Source organism: Gopherus evgoodei, chromosome 1 (genome assembly GCF_007399415.2).
Source record: "Gopherus evgoodei ecotype Sinaloan lineage chromosome 1, rGopEvg1_v1.p, whole genome shotgun sequence".
Lineage (NCBI taxonomy): Eukaryota > Metazoa > Chordata > Testudines > Testudinidae > Gopherus > Gopherus evgoodei.
In genome coordinates, this window is record NC_044322.1 from 230,502,416 (window position 1) to 230,528,242 (window position 25,827).

The 25,827-nt window shown below is 42.1% G+C and overlaps 1 protein-coding gene across 4 annotated transcripts in view; it reads right to left on the bottom strand.

The window, feature by feature from the left end:
- Window positions 1-8,869: 8,869 nt before the first annotated feature.
- The window catches only part of FAR2 (fatty acyl-CoA reductase 2), a 210,036-nt gene continuing 193,078 nt past the window's right edge, over window positions 8,870-25,827 (bottom strand). For all 4 annotated transcript variants that reach the window (XM_030539025.1, XM_030539034.1, XM_030539007.1 and 1 more), the window contains 4 exons: window positions 19,378-19,549; window positions 15,358-15,487; window positions 12,306-12,433; window positions 8,870-10,426 (listed from right to left, as the gene is read on the bottom strand). In XM_030539025.1, the coding sequence (XP_030394885.1) occupies window positions 10,264-10,426; window positions 12,306-12,433; window positions 15,358-15,487; window positions 19,378-19,549 (593 nt within the window). In that variant the 3' untranslated portion in view covers window positions 8,870-10,263. The remainder of the gene's footprint in view (window positions 10,427-12,305; window positions 12,434-15,357; window positions 15,488-19,377; window positions 19,550-25,827) is intronic.

Here is a 25,827-nt window from a genome sequence, read left to right on the forward strand (position 1 = left end):
GGGTTCCTCAGAAGCCTGGCTTAGTACTGGCACTGGACCGTGTATGCTGGAGGAATCCTTCCCAGCTGGATACAGGGCTTTTTGGGCCATTTTACATTGCTCTGGCCCTGTTATCTGGTACCTGTCTGGCATGGGGCTGAGAATCTCACCATGAGTGTCCCAGTTCAAGTTGTTTATGTTACTGAATGGCACGATAGCACAGGTTAATCAGAAATAAGACTTCAAATATTGAAATCTACAGGCTGACATTCCTATTTTTTTTCTTATGAACAAATGAACTTTTTTGCTGATGGCTTTAATTCGCGGCAGGTGGGGCTGTCAATAGCAAAATTGAAATTTTTCTCCCCAGAACTCACATTTACATTAAATTGACTGACATTTGAAGAGAAGCATTTTATTAAGGTTTATTAAATATGGATTTTCTTTTTCAGTCCATGCACTGTGTTCCATTGTACTGGAATAGTTATTTTACTGAAGTGCCAGACACAGTGTTAATATTGTCATTTGAAGAGTCATTTTTTTTGTGCAGCTTTCATTTAACACTTGTGTATAGTATAGGCATACTGGGTGGCAATGAAAGATTCCTACTGAAGCGGTCTACTGTTTTATACTAGGCCAGCAAAATGAAGAGTACTTTGTGTTCTTAAGGATGATTTTCAAAATCATTGAGGGTCAGGCACCTAACTGCCAACTCTGCTTTGGAAAAGCTCCTCCCTTATTACATTGAGACTGTACCACTACTTGCAAACTCAGCACAAGTTTTCAAAATGCAGCTGCTTTGAAATAGCACCATTATAGGCCAGATCCTGCTCCCATAGGTGTTCCATTAACCTGAATGGAAGAATCAGCACACACACATATATATTTAAATAGTTTGGGAAGCAGGCGCCAGATTCTGTTTTCTTCCCAAAGGCCACTTGTGGGGCAGGAATGGCTCGTGGTGAAGGAAAACAGTAGCTATCTTTGCCTCTCCACATATTCTGAGGTCTCCAGTGCAAGCTGAAGTAGCTTCGCAGGGTAGTTGATATCTATACTCAGATGTAGTGGCCATACAGGGGATATCCTGGGGAATGGAACTAACCAAAGCACAGTATGCTCTGTCATTCTCCTTCTTCCCAGCACATGTCCTACTCAAGGCTGGTTGCTAAGAGTTATTGTGACAGCTATCCATCATGCTGGGGATCTGCCTTATATTGGGAAAACTCCTTCAGCTACATGGCCTAGTTCTGCTATTGGGGCAACATGAGGGGCCTTGTTGGAGCACAGAACCTGATCTGTATGTTTTTAACCAGCTTAGTTATACGATCTATTATGATTTCTGGAAATTTTTCTATATGAGAGAATTTACAGTCCACAGGGCTTTGTGACTACAAAAAGATCAGGGGAAAGGTTCAGAGTAAGAAAACAATTATTAACTAAATTTTTGAACCAAACCACAGTCTATGGTAAAACAAATTCAGGTTTTGGTAAAAATTTGTGGGTTCTTTTGATTTTGAAAATCAAAACTTTTTACCAAAAACTGAAATATTTTACAAAAAGCTGGGGGGGGGTTGAGGGTGAGGGGTAGGAAATTTTTAAAAAGTGTTTAATTTTTTGTGAGCAAATCATAATTGGCTTTTCCCAAACAGCTCTAGTTGTATCCCTTTGTCTGCTTACCTTTTAGGCCTTGAATCTGCAACTGGCTTCATATGGGCAGACCTTTGTATGCACATAGCGGCCCTGATATTCACTGGAGGGGGCGAGGGGGTGGGAGAAAAAGTTGGATAATAAATAATGACACATCAGAATATAATGGGGAAGGTTCTTCAGCTGCTTCCCACCCTCAGACAATAAGAAAAGATGTCTCCCTCAAAGACCATAAAGAGTATGCTGAAGCATCCAAAGGACAGGGTAAGATCACAAGACAATGCCAGTTGGAAAGCCATTTTTATTTTATCATGAAAATATTTTTCTGATAGTTTCCAGTTACTAAACATGGGCTTGATTTAAAAAACAATTTAAAAAAAATTGATATCTTTGTACTTAAAGATGTACTGTATTTTTTTTTCTCTGCTAGGTTAATTTTAATGTATATGCGTCCCCCTCTGTATAATGCTTGTGTGCTGATATATCATCACTTTGCATACAGCCCCCATGCAATTCATGCAAGCTTACAAAAAGTACAGCCTGCACCGTATAGGGAATTGGCTCTACTATATTTGGTCAAGCCCTTCCTCTTCGCCCATGTCAGGAAATAGAGAAATTGTGAATTCCATATCCAGTTGTGGGTTTCTTAAACAGAACTCCCTAAACATGCTATGACATTTCTCTCAGAATCCAGACTGTTTCAAGGCAGATCCCCATAATTCACTAGAGTTAATTTTGAACAGTTTAAATGATATAGGGAAGGTCTTCATGGCCCAGACCCTCAAAGGTACTTAGGCTCCTACTGTCCAGTGGAATTTAGGAGCTTAAATACCTTTAAGGAACTGGACCTCTGCCCACATTTCAGACCCGTGAGGGAGTCAGCCATCTGCAGAGGAGATTGTTGCTGAACCCAGACTTTTTGGCATCTTTCATTTAGGCACCTGGAGACCTGGAGACTGTGAAGTTCTAAACCAAGGTGATTTTTCCAGAATGAGTAGGGTTGCCAACCCTCTAGGATTGTCCTGGAATCTCCAGGAATTAAAGATTGTCATGTGATGGCACTTCCAGGAATAATCCAACCAATACTGGAAACCCTAAGAATGATGCCTCTAGTTTAGTAACCTATAAGATCTGTTTTGCATGTAAAATGGCCCTTGCCTGCTAGCACTTCTATCTCTCTATTAGGGCACATTTCATAGTCCATCTTATTACATCACCATTTCTAACTGGCTACAACTGAGTCAGAATCTAAGCATGAAGTCACTTACTTCAAGCTGTGTTCAAGCATTGCACTTGCCCTAGGTATTCTGGGCTTTTTGTGGGGCAGGCCACGCCTGTTATTGGATTAAGAGTGGCAGTTTACTTAATGTTTTAATGTAGAGAAGTCTGTCTGCAGTTCTGGGCATATATTTAGAGTCTGATTCTCATTTTCACAAGGAGTCCTTTTAAGTGGGAGTAAATTATATTTATACTGACTTTAAGTTGCCAGAGTAATGCAAAGTGGCTCCAGAGTAATTGCGAATCAGATCATTAATTTATAAATTAAAGTTATCGCTTTGGGCAGATCCTTAGCTGGTGGAAATTGTCAGTGGAGCAACAACCATTTAATCTCTCCTGAAGCTATGTCCCCTTTGCTTTCCAAGTGTAAGGGTGTCTGGTGGGCACCCATGTAGGAAAAAAACAGTAAAGATGTGGCTATATTCAAAACTATGCTCTTTCCCAAGCTAAATGTAGACATTCTCTCTCCCCTTATAGCCCCTTTAGCTGCCTTTTGCCTCCTAAATCCTGTAGGTGGAGGGCTTGAGAAAGTCCATGTAAAACTTACCCTTTTCCACCCCAAGTTTTGAAATGGTGAAGGAGAGGAATATGGAAAAACACCACTGCTCATAAATAATTTTCCTCAGCAACTCCAGTAGATTAATGCATAATAACTGTTTTAAAATATTTTATTTATTAAATGTTTAAAATAACATAATTAATAATAATTCTTGTATTCCGTGACCGTACAACTTTGACATGGAGGGCTCAAAACATTACACTTTTGAATTAGAAACTTCATAAGTAACATTTATAAAAGTAAATTGTCTCATAGGGAAAAGTGTATAGCAATATCAATTATAATCATAGAAACTTTGGGCAGTGGGACAATAATAAAATGAACCCCCTTTATAGCAAAATATTTATCAAGATTATGTATAGTGATGAGGAAACAATATATAAGCAGTTTCATTTTCTATAGTACTCGTTGAAAAAAGAATCAAGATTTCTTTCTTCAGTAACTGAGAAACTGGGATAGTACCTTTTAAGTCTGTTAAATTACTCCTAATATGCACATTTTTATTTGCCCTTAAGTAAGTTTTTTAACCACCTTCTTACCAAGGTGTAGCACCATTTAGCAAGATCATTACTGATACATTTGCTGGGAATGTACAATATATAATCTATTCTGCGCTAGAATACAAGGCCCAGATGAACAACAAGTTCATCCTCGTTGTTTGCAGTAGAACTTCAGTGCAGGAGTAGCAACAACAAACTTTAAATCATGAAGCTGAAATTTATTTAAAAACAAAGCGCCCCCCCCCTTTTCCAAGTTGCATAAGGATTCATGAACGATGACTGATTATTTAACAGTACTGTTTTTTTTTTAAACTTAGAAAATTAGGGTGGTGGTTTTGACATCATCTTAACTTGATGAAGAAAAGCACATAATAAATGGTTAGAGCCTGGCCTTTCAAAAAGATCAGATGGTTGCAACATTTCTGGAAGTCATGTGAGATGATTGGTGCTGAAAATGTATAAATATACATACAGATATGTACACTCACCCCCACACACAGAGGTGCACCAGGTCACCTTGAAAACATCATGCAGCAGCAAAAGCTGACCAAAAGTGCCCCCAAGAAATGTGGCCTGGTCATCAAGTTTTCCTGCAGATGTATTGGGAAAAAAACCTCATTTTGCAGAAAATTCTCTGGAAATAAATTGACTTGTCAGTCAAATGGCATGTTCAGATTAATTTTTTAGCAGGGGTATTTAGTTTAATTTAAAAAAGTATATAATTTATTATTTGAAAGCTAACAGTTTGACAGACTTCCTATAACATAGAAATCATTTGACAATGAAACGATATTCAGTGTTTCATAGCTTCTACATACCACTCAGTTTATAGCTATAGCCTGGTATGCGTGTATAATATTGACTAAAACAAGAGTACATCAGGTTCAGTGTGTCACAGGTTAGTTTCCTGAGTAACTATGACAACTCTGCAGTATTCTGTCACAATATCATGTGGTAACTGCATGGTAAGTCCACTGGGTACACAAGTCCACTGTTTTGTGATGCTATGGCAAATAAACTGTCTTGATCGTACAGTATGTGGCCACCAGCTCTGTCTTCAAAGCTGCTTGTTCATAAAGGGCAGCGGAAGAGAAAGGAAGATTCGAGGCTACTGCTGAGTCCCACCCATGGCAAAAGGAAGCTAGATGTAGCTCTGTGATTGGTCAACAGCATTTCGTCTGTCAACAAGATGATAATACAGGAAAGTGAAGCCACTTCTTTCCACAGGACTAAGCATGCTGGCTCAGCAAAAAATCTCTAGCCTAACTGGTCTCCGCTCATAAAGATGCTATGGGCCCATCTCTGCAACCTTCCCTCCGGTCAGTCAGGTATACTTATGACTCTGCACTGAATAGAATTTTTTTGATTAATAGGTTATTCAACAAAAAATGCAGCTTTGATCAACCCAAACCTATTCACAAATGTGACCACTGATAATTTTGGCCATGGCAGGAAGAGAAGGTGATGGTGCTGCTGCTATTGCCACCCTCCCTTATGATCTTTAGTCAAGTGGTTGGGGCACTCACATGGCATGTGGTTTAAATCCCTGCTTTGGAAGGGACCCAAGGTGGGTTTTTTTCAATTCAGCAAAAATTTCATTTTTTGACCCAAACCAATTTTTTTCCAAAACTGCCACCAAACTGAAAAATCAGTTATTTGCCCAGCAAGTGTAATGCCTATGAACCAAAGTATGATTTCCTACAGGACCTCTTTAAAACTGCAACTTTTTAAAATAAAAAAAACTAAACTGGATTTGGCTTCATTTTATCAAACAAAGGGGGAGGGAAAGACGAAGCAAGCATCTGTTTCCTTTTTTAGTGAGAACTTCCCCAGGGCTTTGAGTTCACTGAGAAAGAGTGGCTGTATGTTGAGGAGCGCAGTGTTTGGAGGCCATTGCAAAAGTCCCACAGACCTTTGGTGTGAGGTTGTAAAGATCTCAAGAGCCCAGAGAATCTCACTGAGCTCAGGCTTGCAGTGATATTTCCACCAGATCATCAACATAAGCACCAGAACACTATGGCCAGAGTTGTCCTTGATGAGACCTTGATTGGTCCACAGAGCGATCTCAATCAGGAGATGTTTTGAGCCACACGAAAGAGGATGAAAGATGTACATTTTATCATACTTAAGCTCAAGTTCAGAAAAATTAGCAACCTGCTTTTCCACTCAGCTCCTGACCTGTGTTGCCTTTCCTATTTGCTGGCAATGCTGGAGTTTCTCAGAGACAAGGATGAGGCTGAGAGGATGGCAGGGCAGACAGTGAAAGCTCTCCAGAATACAGTTTGCCACTTGGAATGAGAAGTGGTCACAGTTGTGCATTTGCAATATCCCCAACAAGCTCTGCTGCTCTTCAAGGGTGAGAAAGAAAGGGCTCACTTTGCTCCTATGGTTGCATTTGGCAAAATACTAAGGTGCCTGGAAAAACTTAAACTTGGTACCACCAGCCTCCTGAGTGAAAACTACTGCATCCTGATTCTCATGCAGGTACAAGGGTCCTGACGTTTTCATGGGGAGACAGACTGGTTGGAGTGGGCATAGCATATGCAAATGACCAGTCACAAGCAGGTCTAGCCAAAGGAAGGGGTTAGTGGTGATCAATATAACTCAAAATCTATGAAAATAATGTGTTGTGTAGATCTTTCATATCAGATATGTTCAGAGCCCCACTGCTTTCAGTGGAGTTCCATGTGAGCTGAAAGCTTTGACCTGGTGCATCTGATTGTAGGATTGGGTCCTTTGTTTATGTAGGCAGAGTAAGATTTAAGATTGCCAGAGCTATTTGTTTCTTTCTTTTTAAGTGCCTGGATTTTGTAAATGTGCTTGGTCAGTTCATTGGTGCTAATTAGCATCCTTAACTGGACTTTTTTGGTGAAGTTATTTGTTTTCAGAATGACCCAGGTTTTGTTTATTTTTAACATTTCATTTTTTCCTGTGGGCAGGTAAATGAAGATAGTGTTTTAAATCAGTGGGATGAATGTGCCACCTGATTATTAAAATAAGAGAGTGAGTGGTGCAGGTAGGGTGACCAGACAGCAAGTATGAAAAATCAGGACGGGGTTGGGGGGTAATAGTCACCTATATAAGAAAAAGTCCAAAAAATCAGGACTGTCCCTATAAAATCGGGACATCTGGTCACCCTAGATGCAGGTCTAACTAACAATGCATCCTGCAGAGACAGCCTTGCCTCATTCCATCTGGACCTGACAATTTAGGCGCATTCACTAGGTAGTTATGTTAGTGATGCATACAAGTACAGTGCACTTGACCTTCACTCTAAACACTGCTGAAGACTCACAGCACATGACATGTCCAATCCAAGGCTAGAAAACCACATCTTCTGATTGCACAAGCAGCAGCTAAGCCAGTAGGATGCAATGCCTGCTAGACACCTCATTGAACCCCTGTCTTTCTTAGCCATGTTGTTTCAGGTGGGGTAACAAAGTTTTTTGCATTTTACAAAGCACTTTTTCATCCTAAGACCTCAACACACCTTAAAAAGTAGCCCATTTTACACTTAAGTACAGAGACTTGAAGCAATCTGTATGAGAGGTACTGTGGTCTAGTGAGAAAAGAAGTGGTTTTACCATTTCAGAGAGCTGGGGGAGGAGTGTCTATATTCTGGGATCCACCAGACTACTAGCAGTAAATATGCCCAATGGCTTGTGATGGGATGTTAGATGGCGTAGGATCTGAGTTACTACAGAGAATTCTTTCCTAGGTGTCTGGCTGGCAAGTCTTTCCCACATGCTCAGGGTTTAGCTGATCGCCATATTTGGGATCGGGAAGGAATTTTCCTCCAGGGCAGATTGGCAGAAGCCTTGGGGGTGGTTGGCCTTCCTCTGCAGTGTGGGGCACAGGTCACTTGCTGGAAGGTTCACTGCACCTTGAAGTCTTTAAACCATGATTTGAGGACTTCAATGGCTCATACACAGGTTTGATACAGGAATGGGTGGGTGAGATTCTGTGGCCTGCATTGTGCAGGTCAGACTAGATGATCATAATGGTCCCTTCTGACCTTAAAGTCTATGCTAAAAGCCTCCTTTTGGCAATGTGTTTAAACTCTGTTACTCATTTGGAAAATGGTCTTGTAGAGGATGGGGAAGGAGAGGTAACTTTACTAGTTCTTTTCACTTTTTCAAAGAAATATTGCTTTTGGCCATGATTTCCCCCCCCCCCCCATTGCCTTCACTGTCAGAAGCAGGTATAATTTCGAAATAATGGCCACTTCATAGACATTTGACTATTCTTGGCCTTAAACTGCTTCTTGTATCACATTTTGTGATGCAATGTTACTTGCTTGGGAGGCAGAAGGCACAAAGTTAGACAAATTGGAAACTTGCAAAGGCCATGTCTACATCTAAAATTTTGCAGCGCTGGTTGTTACAGCTGTATTAGTACAGCTGTATAGGGCCAGCGCTGCAGAGTGGCCACACTTACAGCAACCAGCGCTGCAAGTGGTGTTAGATGTGGCCACACTGCAGCGCTGTTGGGCGGCTTCAAGGGGGGTTCCGGGAACGCGAGAGCAAACCGGGAAAGGAGACCAGCTTTGCTGCGGTTTGCTCTCGCGTTCCCGGAGCCACCCAGCAAACCGCAGGGAAGGAGACCTGCTTGCTCGGGGTTCCGGGAACGAGAGAGCAAACCGGGAAAGGAGACCACCTTGATTACCAGAGGCTTCCTCCTTCCACGGAGGTCAAGAAAAGCGCTGGTAAGTGTCTACATTGGATTACCAGCGCTGGATCACCAGCGCTGGATCCTCTACACCCGAGACAAAACGGGAGTACGGCCAGCGCTGCAAACAGGGAGTTGCAGCGCTGGTGGTGCCCTGCAGATGTGTACACCTTCAAAGTTGCAGCGCTGTAACTCCCTCACCAGCGCTGCAACTTTCTGATGTAGACAAGCCCAAATACTTTAAAAAGGAGTCATTTTAAAGTCTTTTAAACTTAACAAATGCTCACTCAATTCACTAAATGTAAAGAAAATGTTCCAGTTGTCAATGAGACTTAATCATTTAAAAACTGAAAGCTTAATAATGTGGGGGATTTTTTTGGTACTAAAAATCAGCCTTTCAATGGGATCCTAGTTGCAACTCCTTGTCTGCCTTCTAAGCTGCAGCACATTGATAGAGCACTATGCTCTTTATATATCACATGCAATCCCTCTCCAACAGAAGTCAATGAAAAATGTCTATTGTCATCCCTGAAAACAGGACTGGGCCCATTACTCAGACTGACAGCAATGGGAGCAAGATCGGGATGCATGATCCATAACAAAACACGGTTACTAACTTTGCTTAATTACACTTCAACAAAATGGGTGCATGAATTTTCAGGGGAATTTAACTATAGGGAAAGTTTTGAAAGGGGAGTAACAAGCTGTTTTTCAGCTAGACAAAATAAATGTTAGCCAAAAATCAGAATTTCAAAGCACAGTGATCTTTTTTTTTAAATGACTGAGTCAAAAATATCTTTATTTTCTTCAAGGTTTGAACAAGCATTCTCCTTCATGTTGAGAGTAAATACAACTCCTCTCAGGCCACATAAATTTTCCAAGCAAAAGCTATAGTGGTGATAAAAGAGGGTTTTTTAATGGAAGACAAATTATAGAGAGATTAATGCTTCTCCCTAGTAAAGTCACTTGTGTGTGTGTTCATGCTGATAAAAAATGTACACGGCTTCTGTATATCTCATCAATCAAGGCTTGAAAGAATCAGTCCTTGGCAACCTGAGATAGAGATCTAAACCACATTATCAGCCTTCCACAGTTTACTTTTTCTTACTTCCTTTAGGTCTGAGTGACATAGAATATGTGGTTTCACAATCTAATAAGGTATTTGGCCCTATTGGTTTCATTGAGCTAAACTTGTGAATTGCATTTAAGAAAACCTCTCACTGATTTATTTCTCTATTTCCTTGTCTTATCATATTCCTTTCCTAATTTCTATTCCTTTAAAATTTGCAACTATTAAGGAGGGAGGTGGGGATGAGAGTGTCTAGTTCTTAGACTTTGGATGGAAAGATGGCAGCTTTGGTTAATCCATCCTCTTGCACACCAGAATCTAGACAAAAAACTCAGAATAACCCATGCCTAAAGCTTCAGTTATAGCTTTAAAATTAGCATGGTCCTATGGAAGAAAGATTGCATATTAAAGCGTTAGTAAAAAGATAATAGTGGTCATAGTAACAGGACACATGACTACAGGCAGCTGTTGGTGGTGGTGGATTCCCTGCTACTTTCAAGCCCAGATGCCCACAGATGCTGTTTAGAGGAGAGGAAGGTCCTTTTGGCCGCTGACTGACTATTTCAGTGCCTGAGGGTGCTTGATGCCCTGAAATAGGAAAGGAACTTATAGCAGAGGCTCACAACGAAGTACCAGATGTTGCGAGCCATCTGCGACCTTGCAATGAAAATGCGCCAGATGATCACAAGGAGGGTGGTGTTGAATGCATACTGGATGTTCCTTAGCCTGACAAATAAAAGAGAAGCACATTAAGAAAAATTACTTAAAACAATACTGAGATGCAGCCTTAACATCTTTGGATCAGACTTAAAGAGGAATTTCTGCATTGCACTTTTAAAATGATCTTATTTATAAAGTGGAATGATGTGGCCCTCCTGCCTTTTCTGTTTATTAGCAAGGATACCGGTGCCTAAACAGGTGTCTCCTTTGTGTCCCAAAGCCGTCACCTCCTACATGACCTCGCATTGAAATTATAAGGCAATGAATGCAGTGATGTGATAGATTCAGCTACACCAGCATGCCTCAGATGTCTTTGATTCCATGCATTCTGATTTCAAACCAGAACTGAGACTGAATTAACATTGATGGCTAATTGCCTAGGGATGGCCTAATTGGTGTCCTATTGTCCATGTTTTACTCTGGTGTGTCAGCAACTTTTAATAACGTCGACAATGAGGTTTTGGTGACTGGCTTATGGAATGTTTCCAGGGATTGACAAAATGCCCCTTCAGTGGGTTTGTTCCTCCATTGCTGCAACATCTCAGACAGGTAATGTCAGGCAATGGTTCATCCTCCCCAATGGTCCACTTTTCAGGATCTTGCAGGGTTCTGGTTTTTTTCCTACCACTCCTGTTCATTGCGCATGTCAAGCCATTTGGGGAAACTGAGATGATTTAGGCTAAAATGTCATTATTATAATGATTATATTAATCTCTGTGTCTACCTTTTGTCAAACACAGCTTCTACAATTCTACACATTCCTTACTTTCCTAGTATCTGGCCAAGGTGAGGATCAGGGCAAAAGCAAACTAGCTGTGACCTAGCCTGGTCAAGATTGCTTAGTCTTTTTTGTGTGTGTGCGCTTTGTTCTGATATTTTGGCTTGTACTGGTAGTGATGGAGTTTATGCCACCCATTTGGGTTACTATGCAGTTTATATGTTCCCGCTTTATTATAGAAGCACTTAGAAACTAGGAATATGAATCTTTAAAAATTACTCAAACTCATGATTCATTTGTGACATCCCAGCAATGGCAACAGCCTGTCTTACACTTGTAGTTTCACAGGAGCAAGTGTTTTCCAGAGTGAAAAGTGCTGTTCCTTGAAAGGCATAACACTGGTCCTCCAGCAGAAGTGCCTCTGTCCCCCTTTGCATGTTCTTTGGCACTTCTGAGTATTTGGTCTGGAGGAGGTAAGCAGGGCTTACCCTTTTTTAATTTGAAAAAAGGAACCCAAGATCTTTATTAGAATGTTTTAGAACTTTATATGTTCTAGTTCCAAAATGCCAAATCCAACTTTGAAGCCTTTATTTTATTTGGGAATGGGAGATCGGGGAGATTTTACCCTCACTCCCTATCTCCAGTACAAGTGTATTTCTAGATTGTTCTAAAGTTTTACACAACCTCTGGAAATTGCCATCAACCTTTAGGAGTTTCGCTATATCCAAAGCTGCTCCTCACCCCTTTATTTTTTCCTGTCCTGAATGAACCTTTGGAACTTTTGCAGCAACAGATCAGTAACCTCACTCTTCCACCTTTTTTTGGGGGGGAGGGGAAGTTGACTAACTCACTGGTGAGGAAGATTGACTACTTCCATGATAGTATAATGTGCTGCTGCTGGACTAGGGGGCCAGCCCAAACCCCCTTTTCTTCCCAAGATGGGCAAGGAAATATTAGGTCAGATCCTCAGCTTATGTAAATAGGGAGCTATGTCATTTTTATCTCACACAAGATCATTCTCAACTTGAAACAGGTATGATTCATCTGTCCTCATCCCAGGAATCGTATTATTCAATTTAAAATGGAAACCCTTGCCTTAAATACCCTTATATACAGCTACCCAAAGCAGCTGGGGGCTGTTGCCACATTTGACCATGTATGGCTTACTTTCGTAAGTGCTGCTTTGCTGCAGGAATCCCAGACATGTCCTCATTCAGCAAATATTTCTTCGCGCCTATGCAGTAATTTTCAATGTATTCCGACCAATGCAGCTGACGCACATCAAAGTTGAATAACTGAAATTAAAGAAAAAGGAAGTTAATTAAATGCAACAGTCAGATCTGGAGCATGAATAAAGCTGTACAACTTCATGCTGTGATCTTGAACTAAGTTTCACTTGGAACAAAGCCTAGAAATTTCCGAACCACAAGATTCAGTGAAGAAATGTGCAATGAAAAAATGTTACTCCAACTCTATTATACTACTCTTCATTAGTCACCTGGTTCTGCTTTTAACTCATAACCCTCCGACCTTAAAAAAAAAACTAGGTATTTTCTACCAATTGTCTTGCATGCGGTTATCTGTATATATAGAGTCACAAAAAAAAAAAATACCATCGTGCTAGAACGCAGACTGCATATTGAAAATTCATCAAAACAAGTCCCTGTTCACTGGTGTCATATTGGGATTATATTTTTAGTGAAAATAAATGGACCAGACACTGAATCAACAGGTCCCCCCTGTGTCAGCAATTCAGCTGAGCAAAGCTACTTTCTCTCTTGGCATCTGCGGCTCCAGAAATCCAAGAAATTGCTTATTCAGTTGTTTGACATCAATTTTTCTGATTGCCTTGCTAATGACATTTGGTTTCACAGATCAAGATTTTAAATGGAAAAGGTGTCAGCAATGCTCTCAGGGGATTATAGGTCTAACAGAGCGAAGAAACAGCTTAAGCAAAAAAGAATGAAGAGGAAGTGCTTTCTTTGCAAAGAGAACTGTTAACTGTGAAGCAGGGTTTTATGAATGAATAACAAGATGGCTGATGTGACTCCACAGAAGTATTTTCAAGCAAGATATGCAGAAAAGAACTGTTCACTCTCAAGCCCACCTAATCCTTTCAGCTTGGTGCAAGAGCACTGGCATCAGCATGGCTGTGAGCCAGAAGATAATTCTGGGTATGGCCATATAAAACAGGCATACCTAGCTGTACCTGGAATTTACTGTCTCTCTGGATCCACAGTGTAGGGGTTCCATGACTTGTGAGGCTTCGTACCACAGTGGGGATCTGCATGAGTATTTCATAAAGGATTAGACCAATTTTATTTGATCACTGAGTCCCCATCTCGCTGCAAGTATATGATACAGCCCCACAGGTACGTAGAAACTCATCCTAGATCTGCTCATTATATTCCTTCAACACTGTTGCTTCTTTTTTTCCATCACTGCCCCACTCATGTGAAGAAGTACTTAAAACCAGCAAAGAGTACATTAGATTTTGACATCCTGCAGTTATTGCTCTATGGGGGCTCAAATCTAACAAGAACTTGATCATATTGTGTGTTTTCTCTGGCTAAGATACTGTACTATTTTCTAAAATATTGTACTTACAGCCCTGTCCAACTCCCAATGACATCAATGGGCAGAGGAGGTTATTCAAGGTATGTGGTCCCTATTTGTATTCCAAACGTGTGCTATGCGCCGGATCCGAAAGATTTTTGTAGCAGTGTCCGTTGACCGGCACGTGCGTCATGAGTTGCCTCGTGTCTCAGGCAAGGTTATGTTAGGTCATGCGGGTCAATGCCTCTTCAGTCACTCTCTTACCGCTGAGTAGATCAGTCTGCAGCAAAGGGGATGGAGGACAGGTATTGGAATACAAATAGGCACCACACATCTTGAAGAACCTCCAGTTACAGGCAGAGGTGACATGTGGGCGGGAGGCACAAAGGGTCACGTGTCCCCCCAAAGACGCTGCTTGGTTTGTATTGAGAATGCTCACATGGACTGAGCAGGCTCAGTAACATCTGCTGAAGCCACTGCCCTCACTCTGTCCCCCAACTCTCAGCAGGTATGGGTTGTCTCTGGACAGGTAAGGAACATCTTTTTCTTCATGTTGTGGTCCCTATATATATTCCAAATATGGGTAAGTATCGAGCAGTGATCAGCATGGAGATGGGTGCCAAGATGCAAGAGGTAGCACAGCTTGCAATTTGGCATGGCCCACTGCAGCATCTTCAGCCATCTCTTGGGTGATGGTGTAATGGGTGGTGAAGGTATGTAATGAACATCACATCATGGCCTGATGGAAGTCCTGCCAGGACACGTCTGCTAGGGAGCGGGATGTGGCTGCTTGCGCCTGCATCGAGTGCACTGTAATTCCGTCAGGCCATGGGATGTTGGGAAGTGTGTAGCATTCTCAGATGCAGCTGGATACCCATTTTGACATTTGGTGGGAGGAGAGAGCTTGGCCCTTGAATCAGTCAGCAATGGAAATTAAGTCTTGTTGACATGCAAAAGGCATAAGTTCTGTGGAAACAGAATGCTCGCACATCATAGATGTAGAGGGAATGGAGGGCCCTGTCTGCAGGGGAGACACGTGGCTTAGGATGGAAGACTGTAAGGGAGACAGATTGGTTGAGGTGGAACTCTGAGGCCATCTTTGGGGGGAACGTGGAATGCAGTCGCAAGGAAACCTTGTCTTATGACAGTGTAAGTATGGAGATAGGGGGTAAGCCATTATGGCAGCTACTTCGCTGACCTGCAGAGTCGAAGTGATGGCCACAAGGAAGATTACCTTCATGGAGAGAGATGAGAGGGAGCACGTTGCCATTGGGTTGAAGAGTAGAGAGGACAAGATTAAGATGATACAGGGTTGTGGGTTTTAGTACCAGCAGGAAGCTATTGACAAGACCTTTCATGAAGTGAACAGTGGTGGGGTGAGTAAACACCGAGTTGCCATCTTCAGTGATTGGTCCATCCCTTTTTTTGCTGCATTGCAGAAACAGAACATCCTCCTAAATGAAACTGAAGGCTTGTACAAGTCTAACAAAACTGGGGGGAAATAAATTATTTCTCTTTCTTTCAAGGAAGTGTTTTTAATGCTGCCCATCCCTGGAAGATGCTATTTGAAGGCTCACCTATAACTCAAATATGATAGGCTGGAAGACTGGAGGTAAACAGAACTGTGGTTGAGAATGAGCAATTTAACAATAGGTATACTTACTCTCCTGTCCTCTGGACTGAGCTGGGTCATTAACATGTTCATATTTTCTGAAGACCACTCCCAGGACTGACAGGTGAAATATTCCAGAAGCATCATAGACTTGTGCAGCCGATTGAAGATCTTCATCATCCTGGAATAGTGCAGAGATGTTGGAGCCATGCAGAGCCATAGCAGAACATATAATGAAATAAGGAGAACTTGCTCTTATCTGAAAATTGGAGTTTCATGCAGGGCTCTCCTACTTTACATAATAGGTTTCTCCATGGAGCTTAATGCCTTAGTTGCTTTTGCTAGTTATTGTGAAGCTGAGTTTTGGGACTCAGCCATCTACCAGCAGCCTCCTCTTCTGTTCAGCAGGCTGATAACTTGCTTAGTTGGAATTGTTATATACTTGCTGAGGCCCTGATCCTGTAGCTGGCTCCTCAGGGACAGACCCTGGTGCCTGAGAAGATCACTGTTGACATCAGTGAGACTCAGCATGACCATGATACACAGCCAGTTGCAGGACCATGGCCTAACTTACTAGTTTGAACCGAATAACAGTAACAACTGACTAAGTCCTAGAACATAGGACACACATATCTGGATATCTTACAGATTCCCTTTCTCCTTGTGTACTACTGCAGCAGTTTTGAACAGTTCAAGTGCTCTAAATGATGTCCCCTTTCTTAAATGGGAAGGGCCTGGTGGCAGAGCACTCTGAGTGAAGGATTCTTGACTTCTGTAAAAGTCATAAAAACATAGCTGCTGTGAGTCTGGTAGCTATCTTTCAGAATTCTTTTCCAGAGGAAAGATTCATAGATTCTTAGGCCAGAAGGGGCCATTGTGATCATCTAGTCTGACCTCCTGCACAAAAACAGGAAATAGAACTTCCCCAAAATAATTCCTAGAGCATATCTTAAAAAAAAAAAAAAATCCAACCTTGATCTTAAAATGGTCAGCAATGGAGAATCTATCACAATCCTTGGTAAGTTGTTCCAGTGGTTAATTACTCTCATTGATAAAAGCTATGCCTTATTTCCAGTCTGAATTCTTTAACATCCAGCCATTGGATTGTGTTACACCTTCCTCGGCTAAACTGAAGAGCCCATTATTCAATATTGGTTCCTCGTGTAGATATTTATAGGCTGTAATCACCCCTTAACCTTCTCCTGGTTAAGCCAAATAGATTGACATCCTTGAGTCTATCACTAGAGGACATGTTTTCTAATCCTTTAATCATTTTCATAACTCTTCTCTGAAACCTCTCCAATTTATCAACATCCTTCTTGAATTGTGGACACCAGAACTGGATGTAGTATTCCATCAGTGGTCTTACCAGTGCCCTATACAGAGGTAAAATAAACTTTCTATTGCTACTTGAGATACCCCTGCTTATGCATCCAAGGACTGCATTACCTCTTTTGGTCACTGCATCACACTGGGAGCTCATGTTCAGCTGATTATTCACCACCAGCCTCAAATCTTGTTCAGAGTCTGTTTCCCAGGATAGAGTCCCCCATCTTGTAAATATGGCCTACATTCTTTGTTCTTTGGCCTCTCTGAAGATGCTAATAGGGGTAACAATGGTGAGGCTGGGTTTTGAGGACACCTATCCAAAGGGAGTTGAACATTGACCACTAAATCCTTCCACACAAGCCACCCAAACATCTGACAGGGAGTAACAATTCAACCCAGGTTAACTCTGGCTGGTACCTGGAAAGTAAATGCATTTTGATGGCTAAGAAGTTAGGACTGAGTGTTTGTGGGGGAAGATTATGGGTGGTTGCCACAGCAGGTAAGGGGGAATCTGAATCATCTAGGCCCTTGCTGGGGGGCAGGAGACCAACAGAAGATATAGCATTAGGGATAGTGGAGAAGGCAACATGATGCTGTGTGAAGGAAAGGAACTACTTGAAGGTGTGGAAGTTGGAAGAGGCATCTGAGGGACAATAAGAGAATTCAAGCTGATGGGATGAAGGAAGGTTTGGATTTAGACGTTGCAATGGACAGTGGGAAGGAAGTCAAGACTATGTGTAATACTGATAGACTCCGGTCATATGCGGGTGGGATTGAATCGGGGACCTCTAGAGTTTAATGCATGAGACTTTACTGCATGAGCTAAAAGCCGTATGGCCCTTAGCTAAGGCTGTAGAGCAGACTCATTAATCTCTAAGTGGTCTCAGTGTCACTAGATGGGACAGAACACCACACCCAAGAGGCAAGTGGGTTACATATACATTTGTCTGAGGTGAAGAAGAGGGGTAAGGAGAGAGTTTAGCAGCTTGGCCAGCCTCAGTAGCATACTTAATGAACTCAGTGATGCAAGGCTGTGTCCTGTTTGCCCCGCTCCGAGATTGAAAAGTTCAAGGGGTGGGAGGTACTTCTCAGCCTGAATAAATTTCAAATGCAGTTTGGAATTTAAGTTTACGATTATAGCTGACATTTCTGCATCTACTACAAGAATTATTGCAGGGATGTCTTATGGCCTGTATTATTTAGGATGTCAAATTAGATAATCACAGTGGTCCCTTCTGGCTTTATAATTTATTAACTTAGTGCCAACAATCTTGCTGAAAGGGGTCATCATTTGTAACATCTGCAATAACTATATTTAGCACTTATTACTGTTATTTATTTGCATTACAGTGCCTAGAGCAGTAGTGGGCAACCTGCAGCCCATCAGGGTAATCTGCTGGTGAGCCGCCAGACAGTTTGTTTACATTTTCACAGCCGCCCATGGCTCTCAGTGGCCACAGTTTGTTGTTCCTGGCCAATGGGAGCCGCATGAAGTAGCGTCCAGCACATCCCTGTGACCCATGCCGCTTCCCACAACTTCCATTGGCTGGGAACGGTGAACTGTGGCCACTGGGAGCCGTGGGCAGCCGTGCAAATGTAAACAAACTGTCTGACAGCCCGCCAGCAGCTTATTCTGATGGGCCATAGGTTGCCCACCACTGGCCTAGAGGCTTCTTGCACTGCTCTAATTTATGCCCAGTTTTCTATGATTCCTAGGGGCCATTCCTGAAGTTGGGAATAACAGGGGCTCTAAGTGTATGCCCCATTTCCTTCAGACATGTCAGGGGGTAGGGTAACATCACAGCTGCTAGAGCACCTCCAGGCCATCCAGGGATTTCCCTACAGATGGCTGGTAAAACTAGCTCTACGCTGCCTGAGTGGGCCAAAGCAGGTGGCCTGGGCTCTGTTCAAGCTTTCTTTTGTGATTGTTAAACAAGCAGGAAAGAAGCTGATTTATTATTTACACAGGGGTCCCCCACAAAAGGGTCATGGATTCCTTCATTTTGCTTAGCCACACTGTTGCCAAAGTTCAGAAATCATCTAAGTGTAAATGTTCTTTTTAAATGCAGTTCAGAGCTTACGAACACTCATTACACCTTTCCAACTGTCAGACTGTTGTATGCGGGTTGTTACCTGCTGGACATGTCACTGACCTACAGGTCAAAATAACTGTGTGGTAACACTCTGAACATTGCCAAGCCTGAGTTTTTATGCATTGACACAATTTCACAACAGACTGAACTAACATCAGGATATTGCAGTGATCTAAAGCTTGCAGTATGCCTGGCAACAGGGTCGGGTTCAATCACAGACAATAAAAGCAAGGGACTGAGGCACCACCCTTTTGTCTATCCACACTAGCTGTTCAATGCTTGACCTGATTTCTCTTTGTGGGGTTTTGGTAGTGAGACCAGAGGGAGAGGCCACTCCTACCCTTCTGGCAGCTTGGGAAACTACAAATTGTGAGACCAGCTACATGGAGCTGAGTCTTATTGAAAATCTAAGACTCTCCCATGAAAGCTCTGAGAGCTGGGAGCCGTATGCTGAGCTGAGCTGAGCCAAAGGGGTTCAGTTCTTTCTTGAGTAAATGGCTCAAGAGGAGTACTGGAGAAAGGAAGACAACCAAGAACTTTAAAGTGAGTGCAGATACTGTAGGGCTGATTTTTCTCAGGACACGTTAGAGCCCTTCTCCTCTATGATATTTTTAGGTATGATGATATATGGAGTAGCGCAACTTCTCACCTGGGCTTTCTTCCTGTTAATCTCAAGTAGAAGTCATAGAGCATGGCTGGAGCTTTATGACTGACAGTTATCCAGTACTGGTTTATCAGGTGGTTTGAGGTCATCTGAGCCTTGGGTATTCTGAAGGTCTGCTCAAGGGGGTTCCTTTTGAATGTGGAGATGACATGGTATCCTGTAAGATAACAGAACAGATTTTTTGAATTAGACATGCATCACTTTTAGAACAGGCTGCCATGAGCATATCAATTGTGCTCAAATCTATTAATACTATCAGGTAATATGGTCCTAGGGAAATAGTTGGATTATATGATTTACATTTTGTCAGAGGAGAAAGATGGCTGTTTCATGCTGATTAACTCATACCATATATGTATGGTACAGTAAAATAAAAGGAAGTTCTTCTTCACACAGTGCACAGTCAACTTGTGGAACTCCTTACTTGAGGAGGTTGTGAAGGCTAGGACTATAACAGTGTTTAAAAGAGAACTGGATAAATTCATGGTGGTGAAGTCCATACATGGCTATTAGCCAGGATGGGTAAGGAATGGTGTCCCTAGCCTCTGTTTGTCAGAGGATGGAGATGGATGGCAGGAGAGTGATCACTTGATCATTACCTGTTAGGTTCACTCTCTCTGGGGCACCTGGCATTGGCCACTGTCAGTGGACAGATACTGGGCTAGCTGGACCTTTGGTCTGACCCGGTACGGCCGTTCTTATGTTCTTATGTATGTAAAAAAAGTGTTTATAGATATAAAAATCAACAATGAGAGCCACTAATCAGGTTTTTACGTATTTCCTAACTCATGCACGGCTTTTGTTATATTTGTCACAAATGTGTGTTGGATGCAGTCTCTGTCTCTACCTTTTCCACTGTCCTTAAAAAGAGAGGATAACAAGATAAGCATGGCCCAAAATTTGATCAGTTTTATATTTACACATTTTTAAAAACATAAATCTCTTTGCAAAAATCCCCATTATTCATTATGGTTTGAGGGACTGGTCCTACTCCATGGCAGTTTTGCCATCAAAGGGAAAGGGGGAAAGATCCAGGTCTATAGGCAGTCTTCATATTATGATTGGATGCCTTTCTGAAATACACCTCTACCTTGATATAATGCTGCCCTCGGGAGCCAAAAAATCTTACCATGTTATAGGTGAAACTGAACTTGCTTTGATCCACCGGAGTGCGCAGCCCCTCCCCACACCTGGAGCACTGTTTTACTGCGTTATATCCAAATTCGTGTTATATCAGATCATGTTATATCAGGATAGAGGTGTATATGCTTTAGTCAAACACAAATTATTGGGCCGAATAGAGGAACAAATGGCTTATTCTATGGCATGCATTGCACAGGAGGTCAGATAAAATAATCTAATGAGCCTTCTGGCCTTAAAAAATCTACGAACCTGGGCTGCTAGTTATTTAAAACAAATGCTTAACTAAAACTTAATGGCAGCACTCATGAGCTACTCTACCATAAGGAAACAACATATGATGGAGGAAAAATGTCAAGAGGGAGCCAATTTCCATTTCAAACCTTTAACAGTGAATTCTAATAGCTCAGTGGTTTAAGCATTGGCCTGCTAAACCTAGGGTTGTGAGCTCTAATCTTTGAGGGGCCCACTTAGGGGTCTGGGGCAAAATTGGTCCTACTAGTGAAGGCAAGGGGCTAGACTCAATAACCTTTCCAAGTCCCTTCTAGCTCTATGAGATAGGTATATCTCCATATTATAGTGGTGTAAATCCAGGGGAACACCATGAGTATCAGTGGCTACTCCAGATTTACTCTTATAACTCAGAGCCAAATTTGACCTATTAACTTTAAACTATGATTGTATTTCTTAAGAAAAGAGAACTTTAATTTTCAAAAAAGTGCCAGTGCATATACTGGGTTGTACTGAGAAGAAACAGCTAACATATCTGTATATTCTATATACTGTATATTCTGAAATCCTCATCATATTCTGTCAAAGCAGAATTGATTTAGGGTAACTAATTGCAATCATCATATACACCACAGACTTTTGTGGGATTTGTTGTCTATGTAACAACGAAGTTAATTCCATTAGTCATACCCTATGGAGCCTGAGAAATGAGACTAAAATGGCAACATTTGTATTCATATTACATACAAATGGTATGACTGCACTTATAACGCTACAATGGCACACCTACAGTGTGACAGCTGTGCCACTGTAGTGCTTCAGTGTGGACACTACCTACGCCAACAGGAAGGGTTCTCCTGTCAGCGTAGGTAACCCACGTCCCCAAGAGGCAGTAGCTAGGGCAACAGAAGAATTCTTCTATCAATCTAGTGCTGTCTACACTGAGGCTTAGATCAGCTTAACTATGATGCTCAGGGGTGTGGATTTTTCACAATCCTGAGTGATGTAGCTAAACCAACTTCATTTTGTAATGTGCACCATGCCTAAGAAACAAAATACTTAGGGCCGATCCTCTGACCTGTTATATGAGGGAATCCCCAGGTAGCATAGAGTTACTGTAATATCACCCCTCCTGATCTTTTACATAGAAAGCTCTATTCTGGAACAGACCCTTGGGACCAGAGGCAGCTGCCGATACATCCAAAAGAATTTACTTTTCAATGGGAACCTGTGGCAGGGTGGTCACCCTGCTCCTGCCCTGAAGGGCTCAAAGCAGCCCTGGAGAGGGCTGCAGAAGGAAAAGCTAGTCTGATTGGGGGAAGTAGCCACAGCTGGGGCCATGCCCCAATCAGGTCGTAATTGGCCCTATAAAAGGTCTGTGAACCAGGAGCTCAAGAAAAGACTCTCTCGCTAGCTTCTGGAAAGAGAAGGACCTGGCTGCTAGGAAGCTGAGCAGGGTACGTAGGGTGGAACAGTTCTGGGGAAGGGCAGAGGACCTGGGGAGCTCCAGCCTAGCAAAACCCCAGGATGCAGGCCTAGTTAAAGGCCTACAAACAGGTACTGGGGCTGCAGAGAGGTGGCCCAGAGATAGGCAAAAGCAGCAGGTCCTAACCCCCTTGCCGATGATGCGTGGTTTACAGACTGAAGTCTGCCCCAGGGAGTGGAGGCTAGATGCTGACTGGCAGTAGCCACTGAGGCAAGGTGGGTTTACAGGGTTGGGGGTTCCCCAGAAAGGAGAGACCCAGATTGGGGGTTAATGCTGGGGCAGAACTCCAAGGCAAAGGGCACCGGGTCTGGGAGGGACACGGGGGCCAGCAACAGGCAAGACACCGGCCTGCAGAAGGTGCTCCAGGCTGGAAGAGCTAATTCCCAGGACGACCAGCAGGAGGCACAGCACTAGTGAGTCATCACAGAACCACATGGAACTGTATTCCTGTTGCTTTATTCACTTGGCTTATGTCACAAATAGGAAACCAGATCAAAATGTTCAGTGTCACAAATTATGTTTAGACCATCCTCATACAGGATGATTCCAGACCAGTGCCTGGCCAGTCCTCCGCTATGTATCGTATGGTCTGTTCATCAGTGTGCTAGTCCTACTTAAGCATATGTAGGAATGTAGCCTGTGACTGGGAAGATGCCGGTTAGATTTTGTGCTAGGTGGAGGAGTCAGTCACAACATTAAAAAAAAATAGTACAGTATAATTTTAGCTTGAGATCAGTGATTCTTTGTTTCCAACATGCTACAAGGAACAATGGCTAAAGTCCAATGTTACTCAAACTTGTTTAGCAACTGTCTAATCAGAGCTAGTATTCCTTTTATTTTGTAATTCTATAGGTCACTTGTGGGCCACAGTGTAGAGATGTTCTTGCTTGTGGAGATGCTTCTCTTTCCTGTATATTCGTTCACTGAGAAAAGTAAAAGGTGGAAGTGAGAGAGAAATAGTATTACATAATCAAACAAATTAATCTGGTAGAAAATTTTAGTGTGAGGCTATTTTTTTTCTTTACAGAATTCTATATGTATCCAGAAGCTGTAACAATGAGTGGCCATATACATTCAGTACAGCCCCCTTGGGCCATTAGGGAAAAGAATTCACAAGCCTTGCCTCCAAAAAAGCACAGGTTTGTGCATCATCAAATGAAAGACCAGCTCCACTACTTCATCCAGTCAAGGAAGCCCTAGTACACATAAGCATGTTTGATACAGCCTAGCAGAAGTGCACAAACACAAAAGCTAGTACCCCAACCCTGCATTGCCAAGGTCCATAATGACAATCTGCCAAAAGTCCTATGGATTCTGCTCAACTGGAATTTTAAAATTGGCCCTTCCTTGTTATCACTCTGCATATTTGGATCTGATGCATTTGACCTTTGAAGCAATGGGGGAGTGTACTTTGCCTACCACTTTGAGACAGATACATGATGACATTACACATTCCAGTAAACAGGCTTTTAACATGCTTTCTTTAAAGAATTTCCAGCTTGCTTACCGCTGTGGCATCTCAGCCCATTACATACCAAATTAGCCTCAATTAACAAAGGCATGAGACACGGGGTGTGGGGAGTGAAATGCCTCAGATCTGACAAAGCTTTGGCCAACCAGATGAGGTCTTACAATAAGGCTGAGTTAGCTAATGTGGGCTTGGGACAAAACAAGTCCACTGAGAACACTTGCTTGACCTCAGAAATTCACTACTAGTGACTCTCAGCAGAACTGCTTCACTTAAAACCAGCTGTGATTACGGTGCACGGAGAATGAGATGGTCTCTAAAGACAATTACATCTCAAGTCACGTAGAGCTTTAATGACTATAACCATCACCTTGAATCGCACTCAGAGGCACACTGTAAACCAGTGCAGTGCATGGAACACAGGTGCCCACATAAACCTAAATCACTAGGCAGGCAAGTTGCCACATTTGACAGTAGCTGAAGTGGTTTTCAAGAGTGGTTCCAATAGAGAATGTGGCCCTTAGCTCACTTGGAACTAAGCATGCATGACTGTGACAAGGTCTACATCAGCAAGGAAATTCCTCAACCTCGGAGTTAAATACAGATTTTTTAAAAAAAACGAGCTACTAGTGAGTCCAAGATGTACCCTGAGACTGCCAAATCCCTGGTAAGGGAATGACCCAATCCTCTGACAGATGGAGTACTCACAACCCTCACGAATTCAAACCAAAACAATTTTAAGTGAATACACTTATACACACACTTCTTCAGTTTTCACCTATAAACAAGTCGCCGACACTGACAGTAAGTAAATGAAAAGCAAATTAATAGTCCTAGTTAAGGATGCCTGTGTTCTGATGGAGGTGGAGAGATATGCAGGAGGGGTTGAGACTGGTGTGTTCTTTCCATAGGCTGTGTAGCTGGGCAGGTAACACACTGTAGGAATAATTTCATTCTTTATTTTCCCTGCTTTTGTGGATTTACATTGGGGCGAGTCTCACGTGGGTAGCGTTAACTAGATGTTGGTATTCTGTGGAGAAATTTGAATTAAGCTTCAGAGAATTCAGCGTTTTCATCTTGGTTCTTCACTCAACACTAACCACAAGATGTCAAAACTCCTGATGTCATAGTTTAAAAATCTTTAAAGAGAGGGTATTAAGGTTGAGGAGGAATTGAAACCAGTTCTACTCTGAAAAGTGGCAATGTGAAAAGGGCACCTTCTCACTCAGCAGGCCTGTTTCTTGAGTATATTGAGAGTCATTTCTCCTTACTTTAGTGACAAAAATAAACATTTAAAGCCTTTTACCTTAGTTAATCCTGCAGAGCCAGAACTGCTAGGAGAGATGACTCAGGATTCTGTTAGTTTCTCTGCATTGACAAGACAATTGTTTACTACATTTAGACCTGGGCAAATCCACTTGAAAATAAAGGGTTTGCCCATATAACTGATGGGATAATTTGAAAACAAATGAGCTATCTCCTGTATCTGAGTGCCTGATTTAGCTTGCAGGACCTTGTGATGAAACCCTAGAAGGAAACACCCACCTTACCTCTCCGAATCCAGGTGATAGTGTTAGCAATACAATGTGGCACCTCTTGAACATGGGAGTAAAGTGGTAAATAGAGCTCATCAGGCCCAATGCACTGGAGTATAATCTAAACAGTTTCATCATCAACATAGAATAAATTCTTTTATTGTGGAAACTAAATGGGTTCCATGTTATTTACAAGTGTGGGGAACCTTAGTCTTTGTACTTCAGACGAGGGCAGCTATACTTGACCATAATTACTTCTGTGAATTTTCCTGAATACGCTTGGTCTATTCAAAATCTACATTTGGCCATTTGTTCCTTCACTGAATGCTAACAAATATCATTCCATGTTTCAGGCATTGATCAATCTCCAGATCCCTGTCTTGCTATCTTTCCCTCTCCATTAATACCACTTTGGAATGATTACAATGGTGGGTTGGAAAGAGAAGAGTTTTAGTATAATTTGACAGTTATTTAAAAAAAAAAAATCTTGCCAAGGAGTGGAGACTGAAATTAGGGATATAAACCAACCCTGGAGAAGAGAAGGCTGATGTGTTTGGATGTCACAAAGCAAATGG